Source organism: Trachurus japonicus, chromosome 1 (assembly GCF_045865225.1).
Source record: "Trachurus japonicus isolate A0001 chromosome 1, Traja_1.0".
Classification (NCBI taxonomy): Eukaryota; Metazoa; Chordata; class Actinopteri; order Carangiformes; family Carangidae; genus Trachurus; species Trachurus japonicus.
This window is the reverse complement of record NC_140907.1, coordinates 38,142,378-38,164,973: the sequence shown is the minus strand read 5'-3', so window position 1 is coordinate 38,164,973 and position 22,596 is coordinate 38,142,378. Positions and strand designations below refer to the sequence as shown.

At 42.3% G+C, this 22,596-nt stretch overlaps 1 protein-coding gene across 1 annotated transcript in view; it reads left to right on the top strand.

Annotated features, from left to right (window-relative positions):
- usp34 (ubiquitin specific peptidase 34) overlaps window positions 1-22,596 on the top strand; it is a 91,286-nt gene that overhangs the window by 55,330 nt on the left and 13,360 nt on the right. Inside the window, 25 exon segments of the mRNA XM_085787507.1 lie at window positions 1,928-2,091; window positions 2,619-2,684; window positions 2,840-2,986; window positions 5,925-5,981; window positions 6,390-6,467; window positions 7,118-7,212; window positions 7,958-8,130; window positions 9,683-9,833; window positions 11,089-11,167; window positions 11,874-11,927; window positions 12,047-12,142; window positions 12,750-12,814; window positions 12,937-13,012; window positions 14,561-14,608; window positions 14,725-14,790; window positions 15,100-15,180; window positions 15,288-15,373; window positions 16,512-16,680; window positions 16,885-16,959; window positions 17,698-17,849; window positions 17,934-18,087; window positions 18,174-18,218; window positions 19,002-19,106; window positions 20,262-20,409; window positions 21,269-21,573. Of these exon segments, the coding sequence (XP_085643633.1) occupies window positions 1,928-2,091; window positions 2,619-2,684; window positions 2,840-2,986; window positions 5,925-5,981; window positions 6,390-6,467; window positions 7,118-7,212; window positions 7,958-8,130; window positions 9,683-9,833; window positions 11,089-11,167; window positions 11,874-11,927; window positions 12,047-12,142; window positions 12,750-12,814; window positions 12,937-13,012; window positions 14,561-14,608; window positions 14,725-14,790; window positions 15,100-15,180; window positions 15,288-15,373; window positions 16,512-16,680; window positions 16,885-16,959; window positions 17,698-17,849; window positions 17,934-18,087; window positions 18,174-18,218; window positions 19,002-19,106; window positions 20,262-20,409; window positions 21,269-21,573 (2,735 nt within the window).

The following is a 22,596-nucleotide window of genomic DNA, read 5'->3' as shown; positions in this document are numbered from 1 at the left end:
TTGCCATCATGTCAGTTACAGAAATAGATAAAATAAAATAAAATAAAACAAAATACAGTATTGCCATCCATCAATTCTTCCAGCTGACCGCCCCCTATACACCCTCACAGCACATATAGGTGCCCCTCCCCATATTGCTCCGCATACACACAGATTTCACCCATTAATGTAGTCACAGTCATATCAGTATCCTACGCAGTAAGCAGTGATAAATCAAACAGACTAAAAACAAAACAATATGGTAGGGTGTAAATGCCACACTGCAAACAAGGACACTTAAGGATTCATCTCAGGTGGGCGTGACCATTGTAAGGAAGACTGGCCCCTCTTCACTAGCTGAGTCAATTCGTCAGGTAGGTAGTAAAGCAGAGGAGCCCACATTTCATTAAAGGACCTTTCATTACCCTTCACAACTGCACTAAGTCTTTCATGGGGGAGGACCCGGAATATTTCCCTATACCATAGGGTAACAGTAGGTGGTTTATCAGTGATCCAGTTAATTAAAATGCATTTTCTGGCCAATAATAATAATTTGTCGCATAATTTGAACTTCAAATGGGTTAAAGTCACCTCCCTTGATGGAAGGCCGAGGATGAAAAGGCCAGGATCCTTCCTCATCTTTACTTGAAAAATACCACTCAGTTCCTGCGAGATTGTACCCCAAAATCTTTTTATCAATTTACATTGCCAGAAATAATGGTAGTATGTTCCAACCTCTCTATGACACTTATTACACAAAGGTGAAATCTGACGGTCCATCTTATTTAGTATGTATGGCGTTAAGTGTAGACGGTGTAGTATTTTATATTGTGTCTCTCTCAGTCTGTTACATGTAAAGGTAGATTTAAATACTTTAATGGCCTCCTGCCAGTCATCTTCAATATACTCTGTGTCAAGATCTTTCTCCCACTTCTGTGCAATGCTTGTGATATCGCCTGTGCTAAGAGAATATAGTAGAGCATAGAAGGAAGAAATAAAACGGGTGAGACGACGTCTTTTTACTTAAGAATAAATCAAACTAAGGCTATAACTAATAATTATTTTCATTTTCGATTAATCTGTCAATTATTTAAACGATTAATCGATTGGTCAATAAAATGTTTAAAAAATATTGAAAATATCAATCAGTGTTTCCTCAAATGTCTTGTTTTGTCCACAAACCAAAGAGAGACTCAGTTTATTGTCATAAAGGAACAAAGAAACCAGAAATATTCACATTGAAGAAGCTGGAATCAGAGAATTTTGACTTTTTTTCTTTAAAAAACGCCTCAAACTGATTATTAGATTATCAGAATAGTTGATGATTCATTTAATAATCAATTAATTGTTGCAGTTCTAAATAAAATGACAGAATCACATCTGATTAATGGTGCGTTTGAGTTACGTAGGAAATCAGAGCTCTGAATGACGTCATCTGTGAGTTGAGAGTTTTCCAAGTGAAAAATTAAAACATAAGTCTGGATAAATGGACGGGTAATATAACGGAATGAAAATATAACGATTTCATTCTTGTAAATGTTTATAATTCAATGATTAATTCAAATGTTTTGAAAAGGATGTACAAACTATAAACAAAAACATGTAACAACCCGAGCATCAAAACAAACGGGCTGTTACATGTGAACAACACACCTGGACAGTGAAGGGAAACGTCCACATGTCCTGACTTTAATGTGACACAGAGACCAGACAGATAAAAATAAACAGTAAACAATCGCAGAGTGTTGGCTTCTGTTGACGTGAGCGGCAGCCATCTTGAATTCTTATGTCGAGGTGTTCAAGATTAAAATTACAACTCAGACTTCAGAGTAGAACTTGAACGCATCATATATCATCATCAATCTTCCTGTTTTTAATCCACCTCCTCTTTTTCCTCCTCCTTCTTCTCCTCCTCTCCAACCCCTCATTTTCCTCCCCCTCCCCCCAGCCTCCCATGCTCCCTATAAGTGGGACTACTGGCCCCATGACGACGTCCGGGCCGAGTGTCGGTTTGTGGGTCTGACCAACCTGGGAGCCACGTGTTACCTGGCCTCGACCATCCAGCAGCTCTACATGATCCCTGAGGCCCGGCAGGCCGTCTTCACCGCCAAGGTAACACACACACACACCCCATAAACACCTGTATTAGTGTTGGTGACCAACACACACACACCTGTGGATTTATATTCATGGTTGATTCTCAATAACATGGTATATTTTATCATAATCTGTCTAATTATATAGTTTTACACAAATGTATATACATTTTAATGAGCTTGAAGCGTAGCATTATGTAATAATGTAATACATATTACCTCATGATGTAATAACGCCGCATTGTGTAATAAACTTTGTAATAAGTTGTTACATATCGCATCAGTTGTAAATGCAGGTGTTGCACTTAAATGTAATAATTCAGTGCATTATGTAACAATTTATTACAAAATTCAGCCTCACATGGGTCATTCTCATGAACATGGTGTATCTTCATCATTATATTCTATTAGAAATTATAGAGTTTTACACACAATGAGCTTGTTTGAATGTTTTAATAAAGCAACAGTAAAAGTTATTTAGAATTGAGTTTCTGCAGCAGCTGTGTGTAGTTTCTCAACCTGTGTGTGTGTGTGTGTGTGCAGTACGCTGAGGACATCAAACACAAGACGACGCTGCTGGAGCTGCAGAAGATGTTCACGTACCTCATGGTGAGTTTAACCGCTTCTCCTCCTCCTGCTGCTGCACTTTGATCTGAACAACAGCTTGAGCCATGAATGAATCAAAGGTCAATGATACAACAGGACGTGTGTTGATGAACATGTTGTCATTGTTGTTGTCATTTTCGTTGCCGTGGTGACTCCAGGAGAGCGAGAGGAAGGCCTACAACCCCCGACCGTTCTGTAAAACCTACACCATGGACAAGCAGCCGCTCAACACCGGGGAGCAGAAGGACATGACGGAGTTCTTCACCGACCTCATCACCAAGATCGAGGAGATGTCCCAGGACCTGGTAACACACACACACACAGACTTAGACACACACACATATATACACAGACACACACACACTGCAGCTCGTACATGTCATGTTTTCACAGATTCAGATTCTTTCACCTCTGATAAACAGTAAAGAAACAAACTGTATCTCCTCAGTAGGGGTGTCAACAATAATCGATTCGGCGATGCATTGCAATGCGGGACATGCACGATTCAGCATCGATGCGGCAACGTGCCATAATCGATTATGTCACTGTTTATTTTCTGGCCTCAAATAAAGTTGTGAAGTTTCAATTACCTCCGGGGGCGTTTCCGGAGCAACGACATGCGCAGCCTGTAGCTACAGGCTAAGTAGCACCAGCAGTAGCAGTGTTGCCGCTGGCTTTCTTTTTCCTTTTTTGTTTTCACCCGCGGTCGGGTTGAGAATTAATTAATTAACGCTCGTGAGTCCGGCCGTGTTGGGTCCGAGATTCAACAAGCCGGTCGGGTTTTACCGTTACTACAGGCAGTACGCCCGTTATCACCAATAAACACAGTAGAGGAGGGGGAGTGACTGAGCTCAGGCTGTGTAAGACGGGGGTCTCTGATGCAGAGAGAGAGAGACCTGCCGTGCCGTGTAAAAACAACCACAACAGAAAGTGTCACGACTTCCTGTATCGGGCCCTTCAAAATAAAAGCCCCGTAGTCTTTCATATAGTTAAAGCAGATAACAGCGGCACGGCCGTTTCGGCTAATGCTGTGTTCAAGGCAGGCTTTTGAAACCGTAAGTTACAGCTTCAAGTCACAACTACGACTTGGTAGCGTTCCAGGTAACCCGTAGCTCGTGTTTTTACCGTCCTGTTGTCTGTGAAAGTTCCCTATAACGGCCACTCGTAACTTCCGACCCGTGAACTCGTACCAGATCGAACTGGTATGACTTCACAGGAAGGAAAAACACAAAGTACGAGTTTCCTTGAACGCACCATGAGTTAGCAGCCCCCGCCCTTGTCAGGCATCAATTGACCCTTTGTCAAGGCCCCGCCCCCCACGGTTACTGTTGCTAGGTTGGACAAACAATGGTCACGGAAGGGTTAACTCCCATTGGAAACCATTGAAAATTAGGCAGATTTAAATTGCTTGTAAGGAAAATTTGAATTAACTTATACATCAGAAAAATAGTGTCCATGATAGAGGACAGACGTGGCTAAAGAGCGATTGAACGGGCATTACCTGACTTTTCCGAAAAATGGGGTAAAATCATTGTTTTGGTCACTCACTAGCTAGTAGCTAACGACGCTAGCTAACGTTAGCTACAAGCTAATCTCCGCCGATCTCCCGTTTTTCCTCGTAAAACTTCACAAAGTTCAAAAGACATTAGTAGCGGTAATGTTACGTTTGCTAGATAACTTTGAAGGTATTAGATCTTCTCTGTTTATGAACACGACCAGAGAGTGGACTGGAGAATGAATGAGCTTCAATAGCACTTCAGTAATACAGCCAGGGAAAAACAGGCTCACTTCTCATGAGGACTGCACACAACAACAAACAAAACTTTGCAGTTAACCCCTGACCTATGTCTACAGCTCCCCCTAGTGGACCACCCCCAAACCCTATTAGTTCTAAGCTCAACTAAATACATAACAGTAGGTTAAAGTAATACAGTAGCCTACATGTTTATTGATGTCTTAGGTTTGGGGAATGGGATAAAAATGACTCCATGAATACGTTTCAGATATCGTGAGTTGCTATTGCAGGAACCCCAGGCACATTTTAACTATATTGAAAAATTATAAAGTAGTTTTTGCCGAAAAACTTGCTGTCTACCTATCTCGTTTCATAGGGTTTCATTCCAGGGTTGTCCAACCTTAGAATGTTGTGCAACATGTGACATGGGGAGAAGCGCTCTGATTGGTGGATCAGCAACCAATCAGAAGGCCAACAAAGGGTCAATTGGTCCTCGTGCTACGTCACCACATTCACGCGCATCCCTTGGCTGCACACACAGCCCTTCATGCCGTTCTCTCCCCTCATTGGATAACACTTGTATCCCACAAGGAAAATTTTCTCCTCGGGTTACAGCAGAGCAGAGTGACGGAGAGACTCGTGTTTAGGCTGAAATACTTCATGTAAGTGATTGCTGACGGAAAATAGGACTATTTAGGACTTATATTAACAAAAACATTCCACTGATATCTGCTTTAAGTCATATTGATTTTGAGTTAATATTGACAAGACACGGCTCCAAAGGTTTGTTTGTTTTTTCCTGCGACCAATCGACCAATGAAATTTTGGTCGGCTAATTTTTGGGGGCAGCCCTAGAAGTGATTTATGTTTTCTTTTTCAGGTTTGAAAATCCCATATCCAATACCTGTACCATTCAATTTTATTTTATTTTATGACATTTATGTCAAAGATACAGGAGAGTGATAATACATAGCAGCCGATAAAATCTGTTGTTCAATATTTCATGACTGATGAAAAATTTGCCGTGTTGTGTGCAGTAGAATTTTGATGCATTGCAATGCATCGCAATGCATCGGAGAATCGAATCGAATCGAATTGTTACCTGCTGAATCGTAATCGAATCGAATCGTGAGGGCAGTGCCAATGCACACCCCTACTCCTCAGTGACATTGAATACACAACTTTATTAAAAGACCTGATGACATCATTTATAATAATCTGCAGTTTCAGACGTGTCGGAAAAAAACAAAATATAAAACTGACTGGATGAAACGTTCATTTTGAGGAAAATCGTCTCGCAATGTAAAGAAGAAAATTGTTAAGAACAAATCCTGGATTTACAAATACTCAGATTATGAAGTCAGGACCAACAGCAGAAACAGGAAATACGTCACAGGAAGATGAAATTACAGTTAAATAAATGTATATCACTGTATCAACATGGTGACCCGTCAAAATAAAAGTCTGAATGTGTTGGTAACGCATGTTTTATTTGTGTTTTCCTCCAGAAAAACACGGTGAAGACTTTGTTCGGAGGCGTCATCACCAACAACGTGGTGTCTCTGGTGAGTGGGAGCGGGGTCATGTGACAGGAAGTGGACAAAATAGGAATTAATACATTCAAATTTAACATTTCTTCTCTAAAAATGTGTTTTATTTTCACTTTTTCTGAGGATGAAGAAGAAATTATATCTTGTTTTATTCTTTCTTCTTTTTTTTTTAATATTAAACTTTTTTTAAATGAAAACTGGTCAGCATTCATGTCTCTACAAAATAAAAGCCCCCCAATTTAGACGTCCACCATTTTTAATTGAGTTTAACGTCGTGTTCTTGCGGTGAACTTTACGATGCTTCACCACGATGATGTCATGTTTTACGTTGTGATGCCTTTGATGACACTCGACCTCAGCGCCGCAGCGTTTTATTGTGTAATTGTTGTTGAACTTCCTGTTTCCTGTCTTCCCGTGCTGCAGGACTGCGACCACGTGAGTCAGACGGCCGAGGAGTTCTACACGGTCCGCTGCCAGGTGGCCGACATGAAGAACATCTACGTGAGTACCACGCCACTGTCACTACCCGATTTGCATCGCTGCCCGATTTGTGACGGCTACGTACGGCAACTCCACTTGGACAAACTTAGTTGAATTGACTTAGGATCACTGCCCTATGTGCGTCGCCAGAGACGGTTTATCTTTTTATTTAAAAAAAACAAAAAAAACAACTTTATTAGTAATGTAAACTGAGGGTTGGTTGTGGTGGTTTGGATCTTGATGCTCAGAAAACAGGAACAGAGGCGACTTTTAGTGTTTACTCTCGTCTTTTCTCGCCGGCCTCATCACCATGACAACCACAAACAATCACAACTACCACAACACTCACTGAATAAACGAGTCTGCCGCGGCTGTCTTATGACGGACCTCCGCGGGTTTTAAAAAAAAAAAATCATTTTCACAGTACCGTATTTTAAGCAGACTTGCGATTGTACGCAAATCAGGCAGAGCCCAAATGAAGTTTGTCCAAGTGGAGTTGCCGTAGAGAGCGGTCCAAGATGGCGGCCGGTCTGCACATGTGCAGACCTGTTTTGTCACAAATCGGGTAGTGACATGCACGTCACATGACCGGTCACATGACGTCATACCATGATGACACGCTGTGATGACGTCATACGATGATGTCATGCTGTGATGATGTCGTCCCTCAGGAGTCCCTGGATGAGGTCACCATCAAAGACACGCTGGAGGGAGACAACATGTACACCTGCTCCCAGTGCGGGAAGAAGGTCCGCGCTGAGAAAAGGTCTGGACGCACCTCAACGCACCTGAACCGTCACCGTGGTAAACAGCGGCAGCACCGTGATGAAGGTTTTAACCTCCTCTTCTTCCTCTCTCCTCCTCTTTCTCCCTTTTCCTCTTCCTCCTCTTCTTCCTCTTTCTCCTCGTCTTCCTCCTCCTCCTTTTCCTCTTTCTCCTCCTTTTTTCATCCTCTTCCTCTTCATCCTTCCTCCTCCTCTTCCTTCTCCCTCTCTTCTTCCTCCTCCTCCTTCTCCTCTTCCTCGTTCTCCTCCTCTTCCTTCTCCTTTTTCTTCCTTCCTTACTCTTCCCCCTCCTTCTCTTCCTGGTCCTCTTCCTCCTTCTCTTTTTTCACCTCCTCTTCCTCCTCCTCCTCCTCTCTCTTCTTTTCTTCTTTTTCCTCCTCTACCCCCCTTCCCCTCATCCTCCTTCTCTTCCTCCTGCTCCTCCTCCTCCTCCTCCTCCCCTCCCTCTCTCTCCTCCTCCTCCTCTCTCCTCCCCCCTGCACCTCCTCCTCCTCCCTGCTCCCCCCCCGCCCCCCCCCTGCTCCTCCTCCTCCTGCTCCTCCTCCTCCCCCCTGCTCCTCCTCCTCCTCCCCCTCCCCCCTGCACCTCCTCCTCCTCCTCCTCCTCCTCCTCCTCCTCCCTCCTCCTCCTCCTCCTCCTCCTCCTCCTCCTCCCTCCTCCTCCTCCTCCTCCTCCCCCCTCCTCCTCCTCCCCCCTGCACCTGCTCCTGCTCCTCCTCCTCTTCAGGGCTTGTTTTAAGAAGCTCCCTCGCATCCTGAGCTTCAACACGATGCGCTACACCTTCAACATGGTGACGATGATGAAGGAGAAGGTCAACACCCACTTCTCGTTCCCGCTGCGGCTCGACATGACGCCGTACACCGAGGACTTCCTCATGGGGAAGGGCGAGAGGAAGGAGGGTGAGTCACGGCCGCGAACCGATCAATAACGTTATCGATCGGGGTTATCCGCGGGGTCTTGAAAAGTATTAAAAAGTGATAAATCATTTTTGGGAAAATTAAGACCCTTAAAAAGTATTAAAGGGACAACGAGGAGTTTTGGAAAAGCGAAGCGTTTTCACACTACATTTGTGCGAGCTGACGTAGCTAAAACTCGGGAGGATATGGCAAAGCTAAGCGCGGCGAAAGCTGCAGAGGAGACGGATGAACAAAAGAAAAATGGCATAAAAGGGCTCTCACACCATCCCAACAAATAATAAGTACACTGGACTTTTGCTCTCTGTCGATTGGACCATTCTGTGACTTTGTGACATGCCAGGCTACAAGACGAGACTGTTGTTCACTCATGACGGACTAATATGGACACATGTGCAGACACACACGTAATCTGTATGTACTGTCTAGAGCTAGACTTCAGCTCTGTATACCACCTACTGCTGGAACATGTTGTGTCAAAATGTAAAAAGCAAAAGAAAAGAAAAGATTATGATAAAAGATTTTATTCTGTGGGTAATGGGGGCGGGACTAGATCAGCTTTTGCTTCTCCCGCTTTCCCTTTCGGCCATGTGTATTGTATTACTTGATGAAGTGTGATGATGATGATTTAATTGACATGCCCGAAATAAACAAATTGATTGATTGATTTATAAGCCTCCGCACCGTGAAATTCTTTGACCGGTGCAAGACAGACTCATGTTTTCATTCATCAAGAATTAAAGTCAGAGGTTGGAAGACGATCACATACCGTCGTAGTTCCCACCATAAACGGAGATTCTGTGGCGTTATTCTCATGACTCGCCACGAAACCGAAAGTAAAGAAACGCTGGTCGGCTCGCCCAGCATTTCCACCACCACTAATAATAACAAAATAACCATAGAGACAAAACCATAGATTTATAGAAAATGGACCATTAACAAGTGGTAACGTAGATTCATCCACATTAACGTGAGACTTTTTTAACCAAATAGAAACTCCTCGTTGTCCCTTTAAAAAGTCTTTTCACAACTTTAAAAAGTCTTAAATTTTGAAGGTATTTTTTCTGAATTAGCTGTCCAAGAGTTTTGAGTCCTAAAAAACATTGTGAAAGTGTGTGAATTTATTCATTTTATTAAAAAACAAAGATGAACCGGTACATAAAAAAGAAAAGAAGATTGTTGTTTTTGTTTTTTGAGAGTGGAGCAATGTTTTTTTTTTTTAATATAAACTTTGCCTTTGATTTATTATCCCAGCCTATTTTGAATTCTGTTGTATCATAGTGGTCTTCTATAGTCTTTATCACAAACTAAAACTGTTAAGTTAAAAGTGTCATTGAGGTTAAATGGTTACAGCTTGAAGTGGCGGTGAGGTATTGAAAAATATTGAGAAGGTCTTGAAAAAGTCTTAAAAAGGTATTAGAATTAACTTGAAGATTCCTGTATAAACCCAGTCGATCGGCTCATTGATCAGGACGATGATTAGGAGAGAATAAAAATGAATTGTCGTCTCGTTTTTGTTTCCCGTGTGTCTTCTCAGGTTTTCGGGAAGAAGGCGAGTCGAAGGTGACGGAGAGCTACGAGTACGACCTGATCGGCGTGACGGTGCACACGGGCACGGCGGACGGCGGCCATTACTACAGCTTCATCAGGGACATCGTCAACCCGCACGCGTACAAGAACAACAAGTGGTGAGAGTTACAGACGGGCCTCGAACGCCTCATCCAGCTCCACAGGATCACATGCTTCCTGGTCGGGGAGGGAGGGACTTAACGAGGATATTGATTGATTGACAGCTGCAGCAGCCAATAGCGTATCAGACAGTAGAAAACAGACTTTTATAATGAAAATACCAGAGGTGTGGACTTGGACTCGAGACTTGAGACTTGACTTGGACTCGAGTCCCAATTTTGATGACTTAAGACTTGCTTGATCAAATCAAAAAAAGACTTGGACTCGCTTGGGACTTGATGCCAAAGACTTGAGACTCTACTTGGACTTGAGAGGAAAGACTTGAATTCAAGTCAAGTCACATGCAGCAAGCACAAATATTAAAATATTTTAAAAAAGTGTCACATCAATGTTACTGTAGCAGCCAGCCAGAGACGTTCCTATAGAACCCACTCCTGTTATCAGTCTGTATAATTAATTCCAACATTCTAAAGCCTGCCACACACATAAAGATAATCTGGCTGATTTTGCCCCGATTTTCCCCCTTCGGACCAAAGACAAAAATCGCCCGATTATCTTAAGCTCTTAAGATTATTTTATGAGATTCTTCTGCGGTGTGTGGTGTGTTAAGAGTTAAATTCTCCCAACAATCGGCTCGTAAAACGGTCGGTGCCGACAATCGTAAATATTAAACATGTTTAACAATTTAACAATTGAGGCGTGGTCATGATCTTTATGTATCATTAATTATAATCGATTTGGTTGGGACTCGAAACAAAAATCTTAGGACTTGGACTTGACTTGGGACTTGAGAGCAAAGACTTGAGACTCTACTTGGACTTGCAACATAGGGACTTTCTCCCACCTCTGGAAAATATTAGCCTAGAAATCTCTCTACCCCCTAGCGGCAGCAAATCTATTTGCTCCGTAGGTGGGTCTAGAAACGAGCCATAGGAACTTTTTGAGTCTCGAACATTTTAACTGGCTTGTCAGGCTAACGTCATCCTGCTCTTTGCTCTGATTGGTCGTAGCGCTACCCTATTGGTGCAGAGGCAGTTTGAAAGACAGCCTTCATCCCGCCCCCTGGATTGAGCCGAGGTCTACTGCTCGTTACCAGACTAGACATGTTGATGAGATAGTCTGGCTTGGCAGGCTACTCGAAAATACCTCAGATGATGATTTTCTGTCCTGAGTTTGGCTCAAGTTGGGAGATAAAGGAACAGTGAACACGTGGAGCCGGGGTTAAAGGGTTAATCTTCCTACTCTGTCCGGCAGGTACCTGTTCAACGACGCCGAGGTGAAGCCCTTCGACTCCGCGCAGCTCGCATCAGAGTGTTTCGGAGGAGAGATGACGGTACGAGCTCAAACTAATCACATCATCACATGACATCACATCATCACTAGGGATGTAACGATTCACTCAACTCATGATTCGATTCACAATTTTTTGTTCACGATTACGATTTTCTCACGATTCTTTTTAAATCAAAATATTAGCTACAGACAAATTATGACCTAATAAAATGATCTTTAATTCATAAGAGAAAGATAGTCTGAAAAAATCACTACAGATACACTGCACATCATCATTTATCACCTTTTATCACAAGTAAAACTAGTCTTATTTAGAAATAGTCGTTCAATTAAAAAAAATCAAATAGTTTATGAACCAAAATAAACATTTGGAGCCTAGGCTTGTCAAAATTAAATCAAAATCAATATGACTGAACCGTGTATGAAAGGTTGTAGGGCTTTTACTGAGGGACAAGAGAGATAGAGAGAGAAAAGAGAGTGAATTAGTAGCTGTGTGTGCGTGGCGGCGGCGTCTGGTGCCGAACAACTGAATCGACCAGTGACTTTTGAGATAATGTAAGCTACTTCTCACCAGAGACTTTGTTCTCGCGCATCACGGTTTTTTTTTTATATTTCAACCGATGCAAGTCGTCACGCATTTGTACCGATTTTTATTCGTGTCTCGATGCATCGTTACATCCCTAATCATCACATGACATCACATCATGACATCATCACCTCCTCTGACTCTGAGTTTTCTCTTCCAGACTAAAACCTACGACTCCGTCACCGACAAGTTCATGGACTTCTCCTTCGAGAAGGTGAGGACGCTTCTGATCTGAGCTTCTTGTCTCTGACCCGTGTTGATCCGGTCCAGACCGGTCCAGACCGGTACCACTGGTTCTGACCCGTATTGACCTGTGTTTGTTTGTTTGTTCAGACCCACAGTGCCTACATGCTGTTCTACAAGCGCGTGGAGCTGGAGGAGGAGAACGGGAAGGACTTCAGCTTCGACGTCTCTCCTGACCTGCTCGAGGTTCTTTTCTTTTTTTTCCTTTTTTTTCTTTTATTGTGACATAAAATAAAACATAAAACAAACACAAAGACATGACAAGACAAGACAAGCCATGACACAGCACTAGACGATGTAGGTACTATCTAATCGATGTAGGTACTACACTATCTAATTTGTGAATTAATTCTTTGTAACAAGGGGTAGACAATATAAGTTTGCTTCTTTCTGCCCCCTTTCATTCAAGAGTTACAGTATTGTCATTGTTTATTTTATTTTTTGTTTTTATGCTCGATAAATGAATGAAATAAATAAATAAACTAAACTAAACAATTAAGAGTAGCTAATGAAAAAGAAGAAAGAAAAGGAAAGAGAGAAGGAAAAGGGTAAAAAAAGAAAGGGGGGGGGGTAGATATATTAAGGTAGCTTGTGATGATAAGAGAGAACAAAACACATGATGGAGAGAAAGAAGACAAAAGAACATCGGCAAACAATCGATCAATCAGTCAATCATTCATTTTTCGTCCCCCGTTGAGGTTTTAACATTTACTAACGATGATTATTTAATAAAGAACAGTTAAACTCAGTTAAATCACTTCTGTGTTTCTAACCCTCCGTCTCTCTGCTGCAGTGGATCTGGCACGACAACATGCAGTTCCTCCAGGACAAGAACATTTTCGAGCACACGTACTTCGGGTGAGACTCGGACCAGGAGGAAACGGACATGAGACCTCTTCGGTTTCTGCTGCTGCTGCTGCTGCTGCTCTCGTTGTCATAGTAACGCTCTGGTTTTCTCTGTCTGTTTGTTTGTGTGGTAGCTTCATGTGGCAGCTGTGCAGCAGCATCCCCAGCACGCTACCGGACCCCAAGGCCGTGTCCCTCATGACGGCCAAGGTCAGAACAACCGGTTCATGATGATTTTTCTTTTAGCAACGTCTATCTAAATAATAATGCTACTAATAGTATGAATTATGTTTGTTTAACATGTTTATAACAGGAGTTTTCCATGTTTATAACAGGTTTTAAAAGGGTTTAACATGTTTATAACAGGTTTAAAACGTGTTTTTAAAGGGTTTAGCATGTTTATAACAGGTTTAAAACGTGTTTATAAAGGGTTTAGCATGTTTATAACAGGGGTTTAACATGTTTAAAAAGGGTTTAACGTGTTTATAACAGGTTTAAAACATGTTTATAAGGGTTTAGCATGTTTATAACAGGTATAAAACGTGTTTATAAAGGGTTTAGCATGTTTATAACGGGGGTTTAACATGTTTAAAAAGGGTTTAACATGTTTATAACAGGTTTAAAATGTGTTTATAAAGGGTTTAGCATGTTTATAACGTGTTTATAAGGGTTTAGCATGTTTCTAACAGGTTTAAAATGTGTTTATAAAGGGTTTAGCATGTTTATAACATGTTTAAAACGTGTTTATAAGGGTTTAGCATGTTTATGACAGGTTTAACGTGTTTATAATAGGTTTAAAACGTGTTTATAAAGGGTTTAACATGTTTATAATAGGTTTAAAACGTGTTTATAAAGGGTTTAACATGTTTATAACACAGGTTTAACATGTTCAAAAAGGGTTTAACGTGTTTATAACAGGAGTTTTCCATGTTTATGTTACATAAAATGAATTATATATGTTTTAGTTGCATGAATTCAGTTTTTAATTTTCATCCCATCAGTTATTGTTGCTCCTGCTGCTGGTACGGTGGCCCTGAGAGGTCAAAACACAGGAGCTAAAATACATCCAAGCAAATTTCTGTCAGTAAAACTTAACAATATATTTAAATAATATTTAATTGAAAACAATTACATACAAAAGAAATTAATGGACTTAACTATGTATGGTGTCATAGGTTTAGGCTGTACAGTGTGGGAATAAAGGTTGAATTTAATTTATATAAACTTATCGCAACATAACGATTTATCATACTGATGGAAATTTGCTTGGACTCACTTTACTTATTCAGAAAGTCAGTTTGAATTGAATTGAATACAACTTTATTTGTCCCTGCAGCTTCCATTATTACAAACATATTCATTCATTCAACACATTAATGAATTAGTTAAAAGTGAAGCCCCAGAACAGAAACAGCATACATGCTTACATATGAACATGCATACATATGAATAAATAAGTAAGTAGTTCATTTTAGGGAGCAGTCGTCGAGAAAAACACAATATCATAAATACATTTAAAAAATAAATAAAAAGTAAAAAGTCCAGGTTTAAAAACTGAAAGGCACAAGGGATAAAAGACTTGGAAACGTGATTAATTCTGATTAAAGGTACTTTATAAACAGCTGAAAATCTCTATAATAATGAATAATGATAATAAAATTAGGACGTGAGGTTTGTGGAAAACAGATGAATTCAATTTATGATGTTGATTCTGACTCAGATTTTATAAAATATCTTTTCTTCTTTTTCTTTTATCAGCTCAGCACGTCGTTTGTTCTGGAGACGTTCATTCACTCCAAGGAGAAGGTAACACACTCTACACACCGACATCAAACACACACACACACTCATTAAGTGGTTAATTATATATATTATTATTATATTATTATTTAAATGAATGAATCTGTGTGTGTTTCCTCCAGCCGACGATGCTGCAGTGGATCGAGCTCCTGACCAAACAGTTCAACAACAGCCAGGCGGCCTGCGAGGTCCGATTTCATTCATTAACCCTTTGTTTTTATTTGATTTTACTGTCTTTTATCTTGCATCTCTTTTATCTCATTGATTTTAATTCTGTTTTATCGTATTTTATGTTATCTTTATTGTGTCCATTGTTTTATTGTGCTTCTGTTGTGTTACTTATTGTGTTTTATCTTGCTGTGCAGCACTTTGGAAACCTTGTGTTTGTTTAAATCGTGCTGTATAAATAAGATTGGATTGGATTGGATTGGATTACACTCTGTCGGTCGGTGTCTGTTGCCGTGGTAACTGACCCATGCACTCCTGTGTTTCCTCAGTGGTTCCTGGACCGGATGGCCGACGACAACTGGTGGCCGATGCAGATCCTCATCAAGTGTCCCAATCAGATCGTCAGACAGGTGAGGGGAGGGTCAGAGGTCAGAGGTCAGACGTCTCCTCGCCTCGTGGTGTTGACCTTCTCCTTCTTTTCTCCTTTTTCTCCTCCTCCTCTTCCTCTGTGCTGCAGATGTTCCAGAGGTTGTGTATCCACGTCATCCAGAGGCTGCGGCCGGTTCACGCTCACCTGTACCTGCAGCCGGGCATGGAGGACGGGTAGGTCACTGCTGCTCAGGGTGAACACGGGGTTAACACGCTTATAACAGGAGTTTTACATGTTTATAGCAGGTTTAAAATGGGTTTAACATGTTAAAACGGGTTTAAAATATTTATAACAGGTTTAAAACAGGTTTAAAGGGGGTTTAACATCTTTATAATGGGTTTAAAAGGGATTTAACATGTTTATAAAGGGTTTAAAAGGGGTTTAACATGTTTATAATAGGTTTAAAAGGGGTTTAACATGTTTATAATAGGTTTAAAAGGGGTTTAACATGTTTATAATAGGTTTAAAAGGGGTTTAACATGTTTATAACGGGTTTTAAAATAGGTTTAACATGTCTATAATAGGTTTTAAATGGGTTTAAAAGAGGTTTAACATGTTTATAATGGGTTTAAAAGGGGTTTAACATGTTTATAATAGGTTTATAATAGGTTTAAAAGGGGGTTAACATGTTTATAATAGGTTGGTTTAACATGTTTATAATAGGTTTAAAAGGGGTTTAACATGTTTATAATAGGTTATAAATGGGATTAAAAGGGGTTTAACATGTTTATAATGGGTTTATAATGGGTTTAACATGTTTATAATAGGTTTAAAAGGGGGTTAACATGTTTATAATAGGTTTAAAAGAGGTTTAACATGTTTATAACTGTTTTAAATGGGTTCAAAAGGGGTTTAACAGGTTTATAATGAGTCTAACATGTTTATAACACATGTTTAACAAGTTAATAACAGGTTTAAATTGGTTTAACGTGTTTATAATGGGTTAGAAGAGGGTTAACATGTTTATAATACATGTTTAACATGTGTTAGGTTTTAACATGTTACTAAAAATGTGTTTAATATGAGTTTAGAGTGTGTGTGTGTGTGTGAGCCATCAGAGGGGTGCAGCTCACATTCATGTTGTTGTGTCTGTGAATCTGATGGCGACAGAGACTCAGTCGGCGCCGTGTGTCACCAGAGTCTCTTCACCCCGGGGATTCTGGGAAAGTTCAGTGGCTCCACATCAGAGAGGACAGGACAGACTGAGCTGCTCCTCCTCCTCCTCCTCCTCTTCCTCCTCCTCCTCCTCCTCCTCCTCCTCCTCCTCCTCCTCCTCTCTAACTCCTCCTCTCTGTCCTCTGTCCGTCTCAGCTCTGACGACATGGACGGTCCGGTGGAGGACATCGGCAGCCGCTCGTGCGTCACGCGCTTCGTGAAGACGCTGCTGTCCATCATGGAGCACGGAGTCAAGCCGCACAGCAAACACCTGACCGAGTACTTCGCCTTCCTCTACGAGTTCGCCAAGATGGGGGAGGAGGAGGTCAGTGTGTGTGTGAAGGATTCAGGATCTATAATAATCATGTTTGTTGATTAGTTTCCTGCTTCTCATAGCTGCCGTGTTCCTACAGCAGCCTGTGAGGGACAAACCACATGAACTTTTCTCTTTTTCAAATTTTTATTCTATTTCTATTCTAGTAAATGTAATTTTCTAAAAAAAAAAAATAATGTTATTTTGTGTCCACAGAGTCAGTTCCTGCTGTCGCTGCAGGCCATCTCCATCATGGTGCACTTCTACATGGGAACCAAAGGCCCCGAGAACGTGAGTGGTTCCACAGCAGCAGGAAGAACGAAGGCTGGACGATACGACGGACAAAATGTCATATCTCCATATTTATTTTATTATATATATATTATATTTTATTTATTTATTTTTCAAGAAACAAAAACTACTGGGTCTCACGGTGCGTTAGACCAGTGATTCTCAAACTTTTTTACATCAAGGACCCCTAAATTGACACAAATTAGACCAATGGACCCTCATTGGACCAAATTTTGAGTAAACACCGGAAATACACAAATATTTAGACTGAAGAATGTTACTTTTGTGAATTTTTGTGGTGAATTTTTGGAAATATTATAGAGACATTTCTGGGGAAAAAATGGTACAATTTCTCCAAAAACGTTTTAGCATTTCTTGGAAGAAGTGGTAAAAATTCTAAAAAAAATAAATAAATAAATAAAGTAAAAAATTTCTCAAAAAAGAAAAAAAGTTTTTTTAAAAATCTAGAAAAAGTGGTAAAATTAAAAAAAATTAAAACTTTGAGAAAAAACTGGTTAAATTTCACGTTGAGAACCACTGCGTTAGACCATGGGTTAAATTTACGCAGGAATATCCCATTAATGATCCACATGAAGTCTAAACTTTAAAGCAGAATCTGTGATCGTTTCACACAAATCCTCCTGAGTTTGGTGCCAAACCTCCTCCTGTGTGTTGTTCCTCATGGTGTGTGTGTGTGTGTGTGTGTGTGTGTGTGTGTGTGTGTGTGTGTGCGCGTAGCCTCAGGTGGAGGTGCTGTCGGAGGAGGAGGGGGAGGAGGAGGACGAGGAGGAGGACATCCTGTCCCTGGCGGAGGAGAAGTATCGTCCTGCAGCTCTGGAGAAGATGATCGCCCTCATCGCTCTGCTGGTGGAGCAGTCTCGCTCCGAGAGGTACGGACAGTCACACACACCATAATATGATGACAGCTGTGCGTTACCATGGAGACGGTGTCTGATGTGTGTGTGTGTGTGCAGACACCTGACCCTGTCCCAGAGCGACATGGCGGCTCTGACCGGAGGGAAGGGCTTCCCGTTCCTCTTCCAGCACATCAGAGACGGCATCAACATCCGACAGACCTGCAACCTCATCTTCAGCCTCTGTCGCTATAACAACCGGCTGGCCGAGCACGTAGGTCCATCGCCACGGAGACGTTGTTGTTGTTGCTGTTGTTGTTGCTCTTGTTGACTGTAACGTGTGGTTGTTTTCCTGTGCAGATCGTGTCGATGCTCTTCACCTCCATCGCTAAACTGACTCCAGAGGTAAAAAAAACCCTCATTTACATAAATTAAACTCATTTACATAAACCAAACTCATTTGCATAAATTAATATTAAATGATGTAACGTTCAGTCACACAGATCAAACCTCATTAAGAAAATATTTGTTAATCAAACTCTGCTTCACTCCACTGTTGTTTCATTAAATCCTCCTTTTTTCTCATCCTCATCTTCCTTTTTCTCCTCCTCCTCCTCCCCTTCCTTCTCCTTTCCTTGTCTTCCTCTTCCTTTTTATTCTTCCTCTTCTTTCTCCTTTTTTCTCTTTCTTTTTCCTTCTCCTTTTCCTCCTCCTCCTCCTTTTTTCTCCTACTCCTCTTCCTCCTCTTTGTTTCTCCTCCTCTTACTTTTCCTCTTCCTCATCCTCCTGCTCCTTTTTTTCCTCGCTCCCCCTTTTTTGTCCTCCTCCTCCTCTTCATTTTCCTTTTCCTACTCCTTTTTTCTCCTCTTCTTCCTCCTCCTTTTCCCCTCCTTTTTTTCTCCTCCTCTTCCTTTTTCTCCCCCTCTTCCTTTTCCTCCTCCTCCTGTTCTTTTTTCTCACTTCCCTTTTTTTCTCCTCCTTTTTTCATCCCCCTCCTCATCCTGCTCCTTTTTTCCCTCCTCTTCCTTCTCCTCTTCCTTTTTTCTCCTCTTCTCCCCCCTCCTTTTTCCCCTCCTCTCCTCTTCCTTTTTTCTCCTCCTCTTCCTCCTGCTCCTTTTTTTTTCTATCTCCCCGTTTTTTCCTCCTCCTTCCTTCGTTCCCCTCCTCCTCCCCCCCCCCCCCTCCCAGGCTGCCAACCCGTTCTTCAAGCTCCTCACCATGCTAATGGAGTTTGCAGGTGGACCTCCTGGGATGCCGTCGTTCGCCTCCTACATCCTGCAGAGGATCTGGGAGGTAAAACCAGAACCAGAACCAGAACCTGGTTCAATAATAAACTTTATTTATAAAGCGCTGAGTGACAAAGTACTGCCTGTCACTACCCGATTTGTGACAGCTACGTAGGGAAACTCCACTTGGACAAACTTAGTTGAATTGACTTAGGACCACTGCCCTGTGTGCGTCGCCAGAGACAGTTTATCTTTTTATTTTATTTTTAAAAACTTTATTAGTAATGTAAACTGAGGGTTGGTTGTGGTGGTTTGGATCTTGATGCTCAGAAAACAGAAGCGACTTTTTAGTGTTTACTCTCGTCTTTTCTCGCCGGCCTCATCACCATGACAACCACAAACAATCACAACTTCCACAACACTCACTGAATAAACTATTAATATATTAACTTTATATGCACTAAATGTAACACCCACCCAAACATATCCCAACTTTACAGTACAGTAGTACCGTATTTTAAATTTACAGAACTTTAAGCAGACTCAGTGCCCTAATGAATTTTGTCCAAGTGGAGTTGCCGTAGACAGCGGTCAAAGATGGCGGCCGGTTCGCGCATGTGCAGACCAGTATTTACACAAATCGGGTAGTGACAGGCATAGACATATATAAGAACTAGATGACTCACCCGCAGCTGTTTCCCAAAGACACGGCGTAGCCAGAACGGCGGCCATCTTGGGACGGGCAACTCTCTCCCTCAGAGCATTAAGCCTCTGCTGCATGTTCTGCTATAATGACCATAACTTGCTCAGTTTTTGTCCGATTTCAAAATGGTTAGATTTTTATGAACGTCTATGCAGTTATGATGCAGCATATTTAGAATCACGGATAATTTTAATAATGTATTTTTTTTTTGTAAAAGTAACATTATAGTGACATTATGCAAATAGTTAAAGTAATAGCTACATACTGATTTATTTTACACAGAGTTATGAATGGTTTTTTTTAGTGCAGATGACTGGATCACCATCTACTGCACTGTAACTGCAGCCAGAGTCAGAGACAGTTGCCCGTCCTCATATGGCCGACTGTGAACTACGCCTGCGTGTAGTCCGATCCTCCACCCCCTTGGTGACAGGAACAGTCCAGATGTGATGACTTCCTGTGTGTGTGTTTACTTCCTGTCATGACTTCCTGTGTGTGTGTGTGTTTCCTTCCTGTCAGGTGATCGAGTACAACCCGTCCCAGTGTCTGGACTGGTTGGCCGTCCAGACCCCCAGGAACAAGCTGGCCCACAGCTGGGTGCTGCAGAACATGGAGAACTGGGTGGAGCGCTTCCTGCTGGCGCACAACTACCCCCGGGTCCGCACGTGTAAGAACGCCACCGCCGTGTTTTTAACCTGTCACCACGGTAACCAGGAGTTAACGGGATAGTTCACCCAAAATTCAAATTTCACTCATTATCATCTCCTCCCCCTCATGTGGACTAAGGGCTGGGAGAAGTTTCAGAGTCCTCCGTGGCTTCTCTGAGTTACAGGGGGTCTCGGCGTAGCAGTGCATGTCCATATAACGGTTGCAAATGGATACCAACTGTCTTCGTAACAAAAAGACACACCAAAAAACATCCAAATACCTCCATGCTGCTCGTATGTAATGTCCGTCTTGTATTGAAGCCCCAACATGAGAAATTGTCCCGAAAAAAATTAAATACGTCTATATTTCAAGCTTGTTTTGTAGCGGAAGCTTCTCGACACTCAGAGAAGAGAACGGACCCTGGTTTGTCCAAATTTGACGAACTTCCGCTACAAAACGAGCTTGAAATATAGACTTATTTAATTTTTTTTGGGACAATTTTGCATTTCGGGGCTTCAATACAAAAGGGACATTACATACGAGCAGCATGGAGGTATTTGGATGTTTTTTGGTGTGTCTTTTTGTTATGAAGACAGTTGGTATCCATTTGCAACCGTCATATGGACATGCACTGCTACGCCGAGACCCCCTGTAACTCAGAGAAGCCACGGAGGACTCTGAAACTTCTCCCAGCCCTTAGTCCACATGAGGGGGAGGAGATAATGAGTAAAGAAATTTCAATTTTGGGTAAACTATCCCTTTTAAGCACCGAACCAGCACTGGATCCAGTTTGGTGGAAAAGGGGTATCTGAGAACGCTACGATTCTTCACTCTGTTCCTCTCTGCTTCCTCACCGTGTTTCTCCGTGTGTCCTTTAGCGGCGGCGTACCTCCTGGTGTCGCTCATCCCCAGCAACTCGTTCCGCCAGATGTTCCGCTCCACGCGCTCCCTCCACCTGCCGACGCGGGAGCTGCCGCTGTCGCCCGACACCACGGTGGTGCTGCACCAGGTGTACAACCTGCTGCTGGGGCTGCTGGGCCGCGCCAAGCTCTACGTGGACGCCAGCGTGCACGGCACCACCAAGCTGGTGCAGTACTTCAGCTTCATGACCTACTGCCTCATCTCCAAGACCGAGAAGCTCATGTTCTCCGGGTACTTCATGGACCTGTGGAACCTCTTCCAGGTGCGTCTTTTTGTTTTTTTCCCCGCCAGAACCCAAAGAGAACTCGGTTACACTGTCAAGTCAAGTCACAATTTATTTATGAAGCACATTTAAAACAACCTCAGTTGACCAAAGTGCTGTACAATTGCAAAAGCACAACACAGTTAATCACAAACACTACAACAAACAATTAAAACAACACAAGGGATAGTAGTCAATATAAAACAAATCTAGATTAAAAAGAAAGAATAAAAAGAGAGAGAGAGGGAAAAAAAGAGCCAAGAGCCAAGATTGCTTGCTTAGCTGGGAGTGAATGACAAGGAGAAAAGATAAGTTTTTAGCAGTGTTAATTGGTACATTGGTACTGAGTCTGGGTCGTTATGATAATTATGCTAATGAGTATGCAAATGAGTTAAAAAGCCGTCAGGGTCGACTCATAGCGCCACCATCAGTTAACAGGTCAGATACTGATTGATTAACCAGCCTGAGGAGGAGAAAGAGAGGGGTGGGAGGAGAGGAGAAGGAGTAGAGGGAGAAGAGAGAGGAGGTGGAAGAGAGGGGAGGAGAGAGAGAAGCAGGGTGGGAGGAGAGGAAAAGGGGGAGGGAGGAGAAAGAGAGTAGAGGGGTGGGAGGAAAGGAAAAGGAGTAGAGGGCGGAGGGAGAGAAGAGAGAGGAGGTGGAAAGTGAGAGGGAGGAGAGGAAAAGGAGGAGGGAGAGAAGAGAGGAGGTGGAAGAGAGGGAGGAGAGACGCATGAGGAGGGAGAGGAGATGAGAGGGAGGAGAAAGAGAGAAAAGAGACGGAGGAGAAAGAGTAGAGGGGTGGGAGGAGAGGAAAAGGAGTAGAGGGAGGAGGGAGAGAAGAGAGAGGAGGTGGAAGAGAGGGGAGGAAAAGGAGAGGAAGGAGAGAGGTGCGAGGTAGGAGGAGAGGAAAAGGAGGAGATAAGAGCGAGGAGAGAAAGGAGAGGGAGGAGAAAGAGTAGAGGGGTGGGAGGAGAGGAAAAGGAGTAGAGGGCGGAGGGAGAGAAGAGAGTGGAGGTGGAAAAG